The sequence below is a fragment of the Petaurus breviceps genome, unplaced genomic scaffold, assembly GCF_028583685.1.
Source record: "Petaurus breviceps papuanus isolate PSGF00001 unplaced genomic scaffold, PetGlider_PUasm1.0 90681, whole genome shotgun sequence".
NCBI classification, from domain to species: Eukaryota; Metazoa; Chordata; class Mammalia; order Diprotodontia; family Petauridae; genus Petaurus; species Petaurus breviceps.
The window spans coordinates 571,714-584,386 of record NW_027187307.1 but is presented as its reverse complement, the minus strand read 5'-3'; the positions used below and the strand labels follow the sequence as shown (position 1 = coordinate 584,386).

At 50.0% G+C, this 12,673-nt stretch overlaps 1 protein-coding gene across 1 annotated transcript in view; it reads right to left on the bottom strand.

Moving 5' to 3' along the window:
* The window catches only part of LOC138143970 (UDP-N-acetylglucosamine transferase subunit ALG13-like), a 43,128-nt gene that overhangs the window by 16,827 nt on the left and 13,628 nt on the right, over positions 1-12,673 (bottom strand). The window contains exons 3-13 of the mRNA XM_069065284.1: positions 12,440-12,540; positions 10,639-10,689; positions 9,908-9,954; positions 7,634-7,706; positions 4,780-4,861; positions 4,408-4,537; positions 3,779-3,860; positions 2,435-2,543; positions 2,148-2,212; positions 1,450-1,550; positions 478-566 (exon numbers count right to left, since the gene is read on the bottom strand). Of these exons, the coding sequence (XP_068921385.1) occupies positions 478-566; positions 1,450-1,550; positions 2,148-2,212; positions 2,435-2,543; positions 3,779-3,860; positions 4,408-4,537; positions 4,780-4,861; positions 7,634-7,706; positions 9,908-9,954; positions 10,639-10,689; positions 12,440-12,540 (930 nt within the window). The remainder of the gene's footprint in view (positions 1-477; positions 567-1,449; positions 1,551-2,147; positions 2,213-2,434; positions 2,544-3,778; positions 3,861-4,407; positions 4,538-4,779; positions 4,862-7,633; positions 7,707-9,907; positions 9,955-10,638; positions 10,690-12,439; positions 12,541-12,673) is intronic.

Here is a 12,673-nt window from a genome sequence, read left to right as displayed (position 1 = left end):
GGGGGGGGGGGGGGGGGGGGGAGAAACAGAAGAGTGTAAAAGGCAGGCTCAGATCTGAACCTCTGTCCCGTAACACACATGTACCACCCCCTGTTGGCAAAAAAAAAAAAAACATCTCAGCTGCTACAGTCGGAAGCCAGGGCACCACGGTGGCACCGAGGGAACTCAGCCCACCAATCCTTCTCTAACACATCATCCCTGCTTGTCTCCCCATCGCCCTCCCTCCTCTAGCCTAAACTCGATGTGGGAAGGGCCCGGTGTCCCGCCAGGCAGCCAACCCAGACACACTTCAAAGGTTCCCAGTATAGGAATTAGGGCCACTCCGCTCCTCTAAAGCCCATGCAAAACACTTAGGGAAGGAAGCAACGTATTAAGGAAACAATTGGGGGGAGGGCCGCGAGAAGTCTCTCAGATACAAACCCACTTCTGAAACATAGCCACCAGCAATCCTGGGGTACGCTCCTCCTCCACCGCGACCCCCTCCTCTCCGGCTGGGAAGTGTAGTCCAGGCAGGGACAGGCGTCACTTGAGTCACTGGTTTTAAGTTCGCCAGTGGGACAACATGTCTAACAGAAAGAGATCACGATGGGGGGCTGCCCCTTGGCTGCTGTACCTACCTGCTCCCCTGAAATCTCATTTCCCAAACTGCTACTACCATGTCCAATCTTGGTCACCCAGGAAAGCCCTAATGCTCCTTAGAAAGAAGGTTCTTCCAAAGTAGCAGATGTGGGTGTGGAACACAGCGCTCAGACAGACGCACATAAGGGTTCAGTTCCTGCGTGAGGAGTCGTTCCCACTGGGGAGTGGACAGCCATGGAATCCCTAACAAGATCTCAGACAACTTCTCCAGAGTGGCAAGTCGTTTGTGTGCTCTCGTAAGAAAAGGCTTATACCACGAGGGCTCAAATTTGGGTCTAAGCCCCGGGATGGCAGGGGCTGGGGCTAGTCCCCAGTGCCAAATCCTTGCCACTCAGTAGAAAGGAAAAGGCTGGAGGGCAGAGCCTGTGGGAGGCTGGAGTACCCACACCCCAGCCCCAGTATCTAGCCCAGGGCTTCACACATAGATAGTAGGTGCTTATACAATGCTTGTCCCATGGGGAAAGAGCAGCTGATAAGCGCACTTTAACAAGCGGCCATTTGGGTAACCCAGGTTCAGAGAATGCCAACGGTCAGCCATAGCCCAGTGGCTCCAATTCTGGTCTGGAAACTGGGGAGGCCTGAGCTCAGACCACGCGTTGGGCATTTCCTAACTGTGTGACTCCGGGCAAGTGTCTCACACTGTTCTCTGACTTGGTTTACCCATCTGTAAAATGGCATTAACAATACAGGGTCATCAAGAGCCGCAAATGGGAAAAGGTCATTAAGCACTTGGCCCAACGTGAGGTGCTGGCTATCAGTGAGAAGCTGCCAATGCAGGGCAGAGAGCTGGCCCCAGGGTCCCCCACGCACTTCTCTGCCAGCTCTTCGATGAACACTGTGGCGGAAATGTCATCACTGCTGACTTCCTGAATGTGTGCGTTATAGTACCTTCCACCTGGCTGCAATCGAACCTGAAGAGGAAAGGGGAGAGGTTCTAGGCCTTTGGTCCTTTCTGCCCCGGCAGGCTCAGTATCCATGGGGAGGCCCAGTACCCATGGACGCCGCTTGGGACCCAGCATCCATGAGGAGGGAGCCACAAACACAAGGCACCAAAGGGAGCTCATTCATTCTGGGCCCAAGGTGGGTGCTTGTCCTTCAGGATCTCACCACAGAAAACCTGACAGGCCATGGAGGTTGGAGAACAATAAAAAGGGTGAAGAAGATGAAGGGAAAAAAGGAATTGATTTATTTTCCATCACAGCTGTGGCTCAAGCATCTGAAAGTGAAAATCTCTGGGCCAAAGGCCCTGCAACCACGGGCCTGACTCTAGGTGATCTGCCTCACTCCCCATTCTTTAATTTAGTGCGGAGCGAACCTTCAGTTTGGCCTGAAGGCCACGAGGTACACCAAGGCTTTCTTGCACTCCTCTCATGATGCCCAGCTCAGTGCAGTTATGTCCGTGAGCTCTGAACAACATGGCCACATGTGGCTATCTGGCCACCCACTGACAAGGCAGGCAGGGCTCCGAGCACTACAATCAGCCCCTATGAAGGACAGCACTGCCCTACCTGGCACTTGTCTCCCAGAAAGTACTGTCTTCCAGCAAACACCATGTAGTCTGATTTCTGAAGTTCTACAAAGCAAATGAAGAAACAAAGGGAAGAAGTCAGATGGAAGCAGTCCTCTGGCCCCCTCTGGAATCTCCATAGCTGACTCAGACCCTTCTGTACATAATAATTCTGCATCACAGGTTCCCCACGTATAAAATGGGGGTAGGCCTCCCTGAGGAGGCTGCTGTGAGGCCAGGGTGAAGGCCACAGGCCTCAAGGGGGGCAAGGATGCCCAGAATACGCACCTTTCCTGCTGTCCAGCCAAACGTCAAACTCCACATTGCGGTAGATGTCCGGGTCCAAAGCTTTCATTACTTTGTAGGGGAAAGCCACCTTGGACTGATGATCTGAAAACTGAAATAAGATTCCCAAATGGCTAGAGCTGAGCAAGCCAGGCCGTCAACTCCTGGGACAAATGTCTAGCTGATGTAAACCTTTCCCTTGTTCTTTAAAAAGGAGAGACCCTCTGTGTAGTGACACTCAGGAGCCCAAAAAGAGAGAAGCCAAAGGCAACCCTGTGAAGCAGCCGAGGAGGGATTGTGAGAGCCATGTACCAAAGGTGCTGAGTCTTCCCTTGCCACGTGGCCATCCCAACACACCCTGGAAAGTCAGTATTCCCATCTGCTGCCTCATTTCCCGTTGCCACTGAGGCATTAAGGTCACTCACTAGGTGGGCATGGATACCAAAGACATCCACAGATGTGGGATGGAAGGGCATTTGGAGACTTCATCCAAAGCCCCACATGTGACAGAGAAGGAAAAGGAGGCCCCAGACGGGGCAGTGATTTACTCTTGCTTACTTGGTTCAAGCTTTAAGAGACTTCACAAAACATTTGGTCTAACTCCTTGCTTTTACAAAAAGAAGAAAACTGAGGCCCAGAAAAGAAAGGTCACAATATCAGCCAAGGAGTCCTATCATAGAGCATTAAGGCTTAGAGGAATTAGTTTAATGGCCTCCTTTCAGAAAGAAGGAAAAAGGAGCCCAGATAGGGGCAGCTTGTCCAAGGTCACTCACAGAATTCACAGGAGCACAGGGGGAGATTTTAACCCAATCTCCTCATTTAACAAAAGGAAAAATTGAGCCCAAGGAAGGTCAAGGTGGCCAAAGTCCCATGGATGGTCACCAGTAGTACTGAGGCTTGACCCTAGACCCAGACTCCAAATCACTGTGCTATGATGCCTGGTTGGGAGAAGGCTTGAGAGAGGTCTAGCCAGGGGGAGCTCCCGAAAATGAAGAGCCAATTATAGAATTTCCTAGATTGGGACTCTCAATAGCACAGAAAGCAAAGCTGTAGAAGATAAATGGAAAAGCTTTAATCACAAAGGCTCTAAGGATAAACTTGGGGGTTGGCTGCATTTATAACAAGGCTTTTTGATTGATTTTAGAAAGGAGCTTCAGAAACACTTGTTACAGGGCCAGGGGAACCTCAAGTTTGATCTCAAGTGGGATTTTTCCATTTAAATGAAATAGAAAGGTTTGGAGGCTGAAAGGTCAGTAAAGGGGTTTGAGTCTCAAGCCAAACGTGATCTCTGAGGAGAAAACAAATATCAAGCAAAGAAGAGCAGAGGCTTTGCATTGAGGAACCAACCTTGCCTTCCTCTGTTCCGTGCCTGTACCTATCAGAGAGGTGCTCATGGCCACTGGCACTGCTCAGGCCCCAACCGTGCATCCTGCTCAATCAGCAAAGATAAAAGTCCAGTTAGGCTTGGCAGCAAAGCCCAAGCCATGGTGGATGGCGCCATCTGGTGGGGCTTGCTCTCCAGCAACAACAAGAGGCCAGTCCAGCACCACGGCTCAATTTCCACCCCACCCCAAGGACTGTGGCACCACCTAGTGACAAACCGCAGGGATCCCAGGACAGGGGTGCATCACAACTGGAAAGGGAACACAGGGCTACAGACCTGCAGCTACAAAGAGTCGTAGAAGCCAGAGAGCCAATCACCTCACATTACAGACAAGGAAACTAAGGCCCGCCTGCCCCAGGTCACACAGCAAGTATGTGGCAGAGCCAGAAGTTAAACAAAGGCCTATCTATCCTCCAAATGCTTACACCGAGAGCCCCTGGAATCATCTTGGGACCCCCTAACATGAAAAGCCAACAAGTCATTCTACCAGGGGGTGGGGGGATCACTCTGCTAAGCTACAGACTGGCAAGAAATCCCAGGAACAAAGAAGGGGCATGGCCAGGGTTGACAAAGTGAACTGTAGGGATCCAACCTGTCATCACTCCCCGGGGAGATGTTCCTTCTGTTCTTCCTGGCAGTGCCACGAAATATCTCAAGAGCGGCTTTCAACTCTTCCCCATCCACAACAAACACATCCTTGTAGAGAATCTCATAGAGTACAGCTGAGAGGGGAGAGGAGCAGAGCCCTTTCATTGTCAGCATCAAGCCTCCCCCCGGCACAAACAGCACCGCAGCTCAGGCCAGCATCACCTTCCAAGCACTGTCCACTGGACTTGCCTCCCCCCAGCACAAGCACCACTGCCACTTGGGCCAGCATCATCTTCCAGGCACAGTCCACTGGACTTGCCTCCCCCCTCAGCAAACAAAGTGGAAAGGGACCAAGACCACTAAAGCCTTTACATACCCTGGCAAACAGCAGCATCAGCCTGAAATTGCTTGGTGTACACGGAATCATAATGCCCATTACTGGAACAGCAGAGCATGATCTAAAGGGGGGAGGCGGGAGAGCATACATGTACCACAGATGCATTCATGCCACATCCAACTCGGCCCCAAAGCCCAAGGCAGCTTCCAGAAAGGCCATGCAATGAGAGACTTCTGGTAGGAGGACAATGCGCCTTCGGACAGGTTCCTGCCAAGTATTCACAGCAGTCAGAACCCAAGTGAGCTCCCCATCAGCCCAGACAGAGACTGTGCTATTCCCCAATCCCTAGACATGCCAAGAGAATGCTGCACAGCCTGGGCTGTAGGAGCACATCCAATAAAACTTCTCAAGCTACTCTTGTGGACAAGACAGATCAGAGCTGTGACCTAGACAGCTAAACAGATGTGGAGCTGGGCAAGTAAGTGGTCAGACCTAAAGAAGACCATTAATGCATGGGGCAATGTCAGCCTGCAAGGCTACCTCTAGTAGCAGACTCCTTCAATGATCTGTCAGACCCTGCATTATTAACATTCTTATCAAGGATTCAGATAATGGCACAGACAGCACCATCAGTCAGTTTACAGACAAGACAAAGTAGGGAAGGAGGGCTAGACCCAAGTTAAGATCTACGAAGAGCTCGCCAGCTTAGCATGAACAAATGGAACAGATGATAAAATTACATGAGCCGAAATGTTATGACCAAACCACCTGGGATTTTTTTTTTAATCATCACAAATGGAGGGGGGAGGGGCACAGGCATCAATATCTCAGTTTATCTGAAAAAAAAAGATCTGAAGGTCTCAGTGAGTCAAGGTTGACTCATAGCCCCCAAAGCTGATATGAACTTTGACTGCTTAAGAAAGGAAGGGTACGAGACTAGGGAGGCAAGCATCTGCTATCTAGTCTTGGCCCTGATGAGATCCTCTACGACCCAGACAGATCAGGGTTGAGAATTGAAGAGGTCGTTGGTGATAAGACAAGTTACAAGAGAAGGGGCACCAGGATGGTGAAGGGCCTCAAGATTCCGGCGAACACTCTTGTCTTACAGAAGAGGAAAGCCCCAGAGAGGTCCAAGGACTCACCCAAAGCTGCACACTTGGTTAAGGTCAGACTTCAGAACCCACGTTTCCTGCCTCCAGATCCAGGAACTTTTCCATTGGTTAAAGGAAATGGGGCTGTTCAGTCCAAAGAGAAGACCACTAGGGCAGTGAGACACGAGAGCGGGCCCACGAGCCAGCCAAGTCAAACTTGACCCCAGTGGGCAGAGCTTGGGACCAGGTCTGGGAAAACACAGAATTGAGAAGCAGCTGGCTAATGAGTCAGTCTGTTTCAAAGTGAAAAGGGCTGCCCTGGGAGCTACAGAAGCCAAAGGACCATTCATCAAGGGGAATGGAAGAAACGTCAGGTTCAGGTATGCGCTGGACCCACTGCTCCCGGACGGCTGCAATACTTGGGTCGTTGTGTGTGTGTGTGTGTGTGTGTGTGTGTGTGTGTGTGTTCTGTGTGTGTGTTCGGTGTGTGTGTTCGGTGTGTGTGTTCGGTGTGTGTGTTCGGTGTGTGTGTTCGGTGTGTGTGTGTGTGTGTGTGTGTGTGTTCGTTATGTATGGGTGCCTGTCTGTCTGGGTGCATCCACTGGAAAATCTGACCAAAGCTGAAGCCTCCAAGCCTCCACCTCCTCCTGGGACGTACTGGCCTTGCCCAAAGGTCCAAGGAGAGTTGAGCCAGGCTGGGCCACGCTACCAATCACCTACCCCATGCTTCCAGCTGGGCTGCTAATCCACAAGAATCCATGAGCAGAGGACAGAGCTAGACTTCCAGCCCTTCGCTAGCTTATCAAACCTTTACTCTGGGAGACCTTTAGGAAATTAAAAGGTAACTTTTTGTAATCGGCTTTCACAACTCCGACTTTCTCAAAATGGCAATTCAAAAGGTCAAGCTGTCTCTGTAATCCAAACATTCTTTCCTGCTTGCTTGTAACAAATCAGGCTTGACTCAGTTGACCCTTATCAAAATGCTGTGCCAAACATTTGCTTCTCCGTTAAGGTATTAGGGTGGGGGCGCCATCTTCTAGAGCATTAAACATTGGAAGGGGCAGTGGGAGGGCCCCCACCAATGTGCTGCTCAGGCCCTCCAGGCTCACTCACCTCTTGGTAGACCCACATGCTGCCCCCCCCCTCCCTCTCAGCCATCTTTCATAGTCCAAGCCCCCCATGCAGCATTCTACCCATATATATCCTTCCCCCAAATCTCCTGCCCACTTCCTCACCTCCAATCAAAATTCCTATTCTCTTCCCATGTCTAGTGCCCTCAGGACAAAGCAATGGCCTATAATCTTCCATTCGTGTTTCTTAGGCTAGGTATAATCACGGAAAGAAACTCAAAGGCAAAAGAACAATCCCCTGCACAAACGTGCTAAGCATGCTCATCCTGGATTCCTCTGCCCAACGCCGTGGAGCTACGGCCTAAGCCTCAAGCACTTTTAAGATTAGTAAAGTCCTTAGTAAAACATTAAGGACATAGGGAGAGGACCACAGTTTAAGCCGGGAACTCCCAGACAAAGAAACGCTCTGTAGTTAGGGCATCTATAATATGGCCGAGGGGGCTCCAAGGACACCCCCGGCTTCCTCTTCTGAACTGGAAGGCAGGTTCATTTCAGACATTCATCCATTGATAAACTGGCCTGTCTTAATTCCACATGGGATGAAAAGCTGGCAACAGAATCATCTGTCCCCTCCGTTCCTCATCACATGGATACATAAAAAGCAGGCTGACCACCTAATGAGCCTCCATTTCTCCCTAAAACAAGAGGGACACGCTCGTTTCCAGTTTTTACCTTGTCTTCGTAGCCATTATCTGTGACATAAGTCGGAGGCTTCCCAGGATGCCGATAGAGAATGAAGTCTCGACTGGATGGGCAAAGAAATGGAAGGAGGAAGGGATGAAAGGAGAACGAACCCTCATTGTGTGCTCCACACAGACACAAAGACTTATACATGAGCAAAAGAGGCTCGGGCCTATCAGAGAGGCAATTTGACTTGAGAAAATCTTTTTACTATGTTGTACCTCTCTCCCTTGAGTCAGACCCCATCAAAAAATTAGCAAAAACCATTTCAAGGGCAGTTAGCACTAGACAAAGCCATGCTCCTAAGTGGCCAAGGCTGGCAGTATCTGAGAGCTGACTGTCTCTGAGGGCCTACAGGGCCTTTCAAGTGTCCTAAATGGGAGAAAAATAAAATAAATCAGACCATTCAGGAATGTGTGTATGTGTGCAATTACTTGCAGCCTACCCAAGAGAAGGCAAAGACACACACGCATCGCTGCTTGTGCATGCCCAACACAAGAGTAAGGACACAAGGCCCCATGAAGTTGCTCCTTCAAATTAGATCCTCCTAAATGTTCCGCAGTACTGGGGGGGGGGAGGGAGTGCAAGTGTCCAGATGACTGAAGACCCCTAGGCAGCAGAAGGAACCCAAGGGCCTCAGTTTGTGTGATTAAATTATGAGTAATTGCTCAAATAAGTCAAATCTTGGGCTCACAGATTCAGAAGGGGCCAAGGAAACCTCAAGGTCATCTAGTCTAACATCTCCATTTTAGAGGGGAAGCAACTGAAACTCACACAGGCAAAAGGACTTGTCCAGGATCTCGGACCTGTTTGAGGTTTAGACCCAGAAGGGCTGTTCCAACATCATCTAGTCCGATAACTTTATCCCAGAGGAGCAAACCAAGGCCCGTGGAAGGAAAGGGCCACATAGGGGGGGTAGATGACCAAGTCAAGGTACAGATTCCAAAGACAGCACAATTCCCACTGCACCATCCTGCCCCTACCAAGGCCTGATCATGGACTCATCTGGGTCCTCACCCCAATCTTGAAGGGGATACCCTCCCCCCACCTTGCTAGCCCCCTGCCAATCTGCTCCCCAACCTGATGGCAGATCCTGGTGAGACTATTTTAAAGGCCCCAAGTTGTTCCCACTGACAAGAGGGAGCTATGGATCCCACTCAGCACCTCTTTTGAGACTCTGAGCTTGCCTTGGTGGGACATTCATTAAAGTCATCTCATCTCCCCAAGGTCAAAATGTTCCTGGGCTGAGGGCTCTCATTTCTGTGAGCTAGACAGGCCTATCTAAGGAATGCCAGCCATCCCAGACCCAAGGCAGGTGTAGGGACTCAGGCCAATCTGTGTGACCAACTATCTCTGGTCCAATACACCTTCATACAGTTACAGTCTGGCTGAAATGACCGTGAAGACTGGCAAAAAGCACCTGCAAAGGGAAAAGCAGTGACCAAAAAAAGTCCTGCCTCAAGTGTGCCCAGGGAGGGGAGAAGCAGTGCTCCATCAAGGAGTCTTGGGGCCTTTTGGAGAAAAATGCTTTCTTTTAAATAAGCCAGATTCATTTATCACAGGATTCAGAGCTATCAGAAACTACACAAATATTCTCCATCCCTCCTCCCCATTTTAATAAAACTGAGGTCCACAGAGGCAGAAAGACTTACCCAAGGTCACACAGCTAAGGAGTATAGTTCTCTCCCTCTCCCCCCCAAACAAGATGGGTGAGGTGCTGGAGGGTAGAGGCCTAGTACAGCGCAAGGTCCCCAGTGAGTGCTTCCCAAGTATGTGCTGAGCCAGGAGCCCAAAGCAGGAGCCCGGGCACCAGGCCAGAGGAGGGGGTTGTAACTGGACCCAGGAGGTATGTACTTATGTACTTCTCAACCAATTCGTAAGGATTGTAAATCGTGAGACTGTCACAGAATGGCATGGCCTTCAACAAGAGACATCCTATACCCCTCTTGTCCCCAGCCAAAAAAAGACCCAGGACCCAATAGATTGGAAAAACATCTGTATTCTGTGGTTAAAAAACACAAAAACACCACAGGGATACAAGTGGATAGCCCTACAGCCCTCCCCCGTTCCCCCCAAAAGATACATTTTCTTGTCCTGAACTTGAGAAGCCAAGTCTATGCCACCACCCCCAAAGGGCAAGTGTGCTCTAAGAGAAGAGTCCATAGGCCAGACCAAGGGAAGTGGGATGCCCTGGATTCCATTCGTGGGATCACGAAATCTAAGTCTCCCACATCCCAGGAATTGGTAAGGAGGGGAGACACTTACTTATAAATGAGAGAAAGCGCTCTTAACTCCAGCTGGCCAGCACTTTCCTATGGAGAAACCGTACAGAAGGCCTTGGTTATGTTTTTTCAAGCAGTTTGAAGCTAAAAGCCCTCCCCCCCCCCCCAGGGCAACTGTTTTTGAGCATCTTGGTACAGTCCCCCAGTCTGACTTTGCTCACTGAGAATGTATCAGAAGCCCAGTTTGGGGCTCCAAGTTTGGAGCTGGGTCCTAGGATCAGAGATTTTAGAAGGGGAGAATCCTTAGAAGGCATCCATTCAGTAATCCAACCTTCCATTTTCCAGAGACCAGGATGGGGAAGGGGTAACCCCCTGGTCACGTTTTCTAGTTATGAAGAAGTTATCAAGACCAAGGGCCCAACCCCTCCATAGGATATTATTTTCAATTATCAAGTCAAGTTGGATATATTCAAAGATTGTTTTTTAAAAAGCCATTCTGAATCCCATACACTAAGGGATTTAGTGATTTTTACATTAACAAATACTCAAAGCAGGACAACTGAATTAGGTCAGCTGTTAACTTCTTAAAATTTTTCCAAGAAATACATTTGATTCCAACAGCTGTTTGGTTGGTTTTTTTTAAAGCCTCTACATACTTCCTTAAAGGGCCAGAGCTGGAATGCTTGGGCTCTGGCACTCTCCTCCCAAAGGCTGCCCTATCCCCTATGCCTTCCCTCCAACCTCTCAAGGGCCCCAGGAGAATACTGGGCTTACCTTGGGATCTCCCAACCGCTCCAGATACCTTTCAAAAGACCCTTCCACGTACTTTGAAAACAAAACAAATTTAGCTGTAACCAGCCCCATGGCATTCATCAGCAGCATTCAACATAACACTAGGCAAACCCTAAGCAAGAGTTAATGCTGGTTTGTGTTTAAACTCCTAGAATGCATTCACTTTGGTCAGCCCCAGTCCTGGAGCTAATAAGGTGATTTCACTTGGCACAGCATCTCCTGGAGTCCTCAGAAAGAAGTGGGGGGGAGGCAGTAGCAGCAATTCCTAAGAAGCTTATAGACGTGGCCCTCCTGGTCCCTTAGATGTGAAGTGCTTCACCATTCTTCAGACTCCTGCCTTTTTTAGTGGCAGCCTCAGAAAGGCCAACTTTTCAAACGACAGACAATCTGTACATCAGATAATCTCCATGAGAGCTGGAAAACCAGTGTGATGAGTGGGCCTGAGATGCTGGGCCTCATCAGGCTAGGGGTTTGGGGTTGGATGTTTCCAGCAAAATCAGATGATACAAGGACAAGAAGATATTTAGTCTGACTGGTGCCATAGAACCAGGTTTGGGAGAGCTAGGAGGGACCTGGGAGCTCCTCTGATCCCTCGTTTTACAGGTGAGGAAAATGAGGCCTACAGAGTCATTTGCCAATGTCACACATGTAGTGAGTGGCAGAGCCTGACTGAAGCTCCTCAGTGGCCTTTCTACCCAGAAGGGCTTGATATCAGTTGTTTTCAAACTAGGTAACCCCACTGGCTCAGGTTTTCATTAGCTTCAGAAACTTCACCTGGTCCAAGTATGATAGAACTGTGTAAAACGGGCCAGTCAGCTTGACATTCAAAGAAATCGGACCTTGAGAAACATGGCCACAGCCATGTTTGTGAGAACCAGGAAAGGGGGAAGGCTTTTTAGTGGCCAAAGCTAAGCTTTTGGTTCATGGGAGGTTGTTGTGGCTGTGTCGTTAAAAGCTAAGTAAGGGCATTTTTTTTTTTTTGCTCTACTTGAGTTTCTGACAATTGTAAAATCTGCACTGTTTTCTTTTATCCTCTGCACAAAAGGGCTATCTGCTTCACTTCTTACTTGTGCCCCAAGAAGGTAAGAGGGACATAACTCCTACTGCACCTGCCCAGAACTTTCAATGGCCCCTTTGCAAAGGCTAATCTTTAGAAGTCCTGGGGGGTGTAAAATACATGTGGTAAAGCAATTTAGAAGTCTTCTCACCCAGGAAACACTCGGATCCAGCTTAAAGCCATCAATGAATGTCCTTCCATCAGGACACGGGGCCTATATGGGCCTTAGCTTCTTTCCTTCTAGTCAACACATTAAGGGAATGGGGCCAGTCATCAGTTTATTATGTAGGAGGCCACATGTTCAGAACTAGAATTGTGTGTCTTTACAACTAAATATTGGCCTATCTCCATACCTCAGGCTGGCTCAAGAGAGCGGGGCTTAGAACTGGGCACCCCATTTCTTTATTTCGCAGCATTTCTCCCCACAGGCATCTCAAGCCCAACCCTTGCCATCAATGTAGATGGAGAGCAGGAGTGGCTAACCCAGGCCATGGAAACCAAGGAGCTTCACACACGGAGGAAAGAAGAGGGCAGATTCACCTTCCCAACCTGCTCTGACTGGCAATGATTTTCGAACACCCTGGAGCCCATGATTGGCCTATCTCAGCCCAGCATCGAGATACGGGCTAAGTCAGGATTCCAAGCCCTGGAAAGTGGAGCCACGTAGGGGGGGGGCTGGGCATTTTGCAGACCCCCCCCCTCCCCCCCAGGAGGCCCCCCACTTACTGATTCAAAGCTGTGCTGGTTTGCTCTCATGAAGGCGACACAAGCCTTCCTGATCTCCAAGTGGTAGACCTGGCTGCAAAACAACTGAAGGAAGGGACACGCTTGGCAGGCGGGAGGGAAGGGGGGAGTGGCTCCCCGGGGCGGTGGGCTGGGGAGGGGGGGCTCCCCGGGGCTAATCCGCCCGGCGCGGGGGCGGGGCAGGCAGCCTGGGAGGGGACTCTCTGCCCCCCCCCC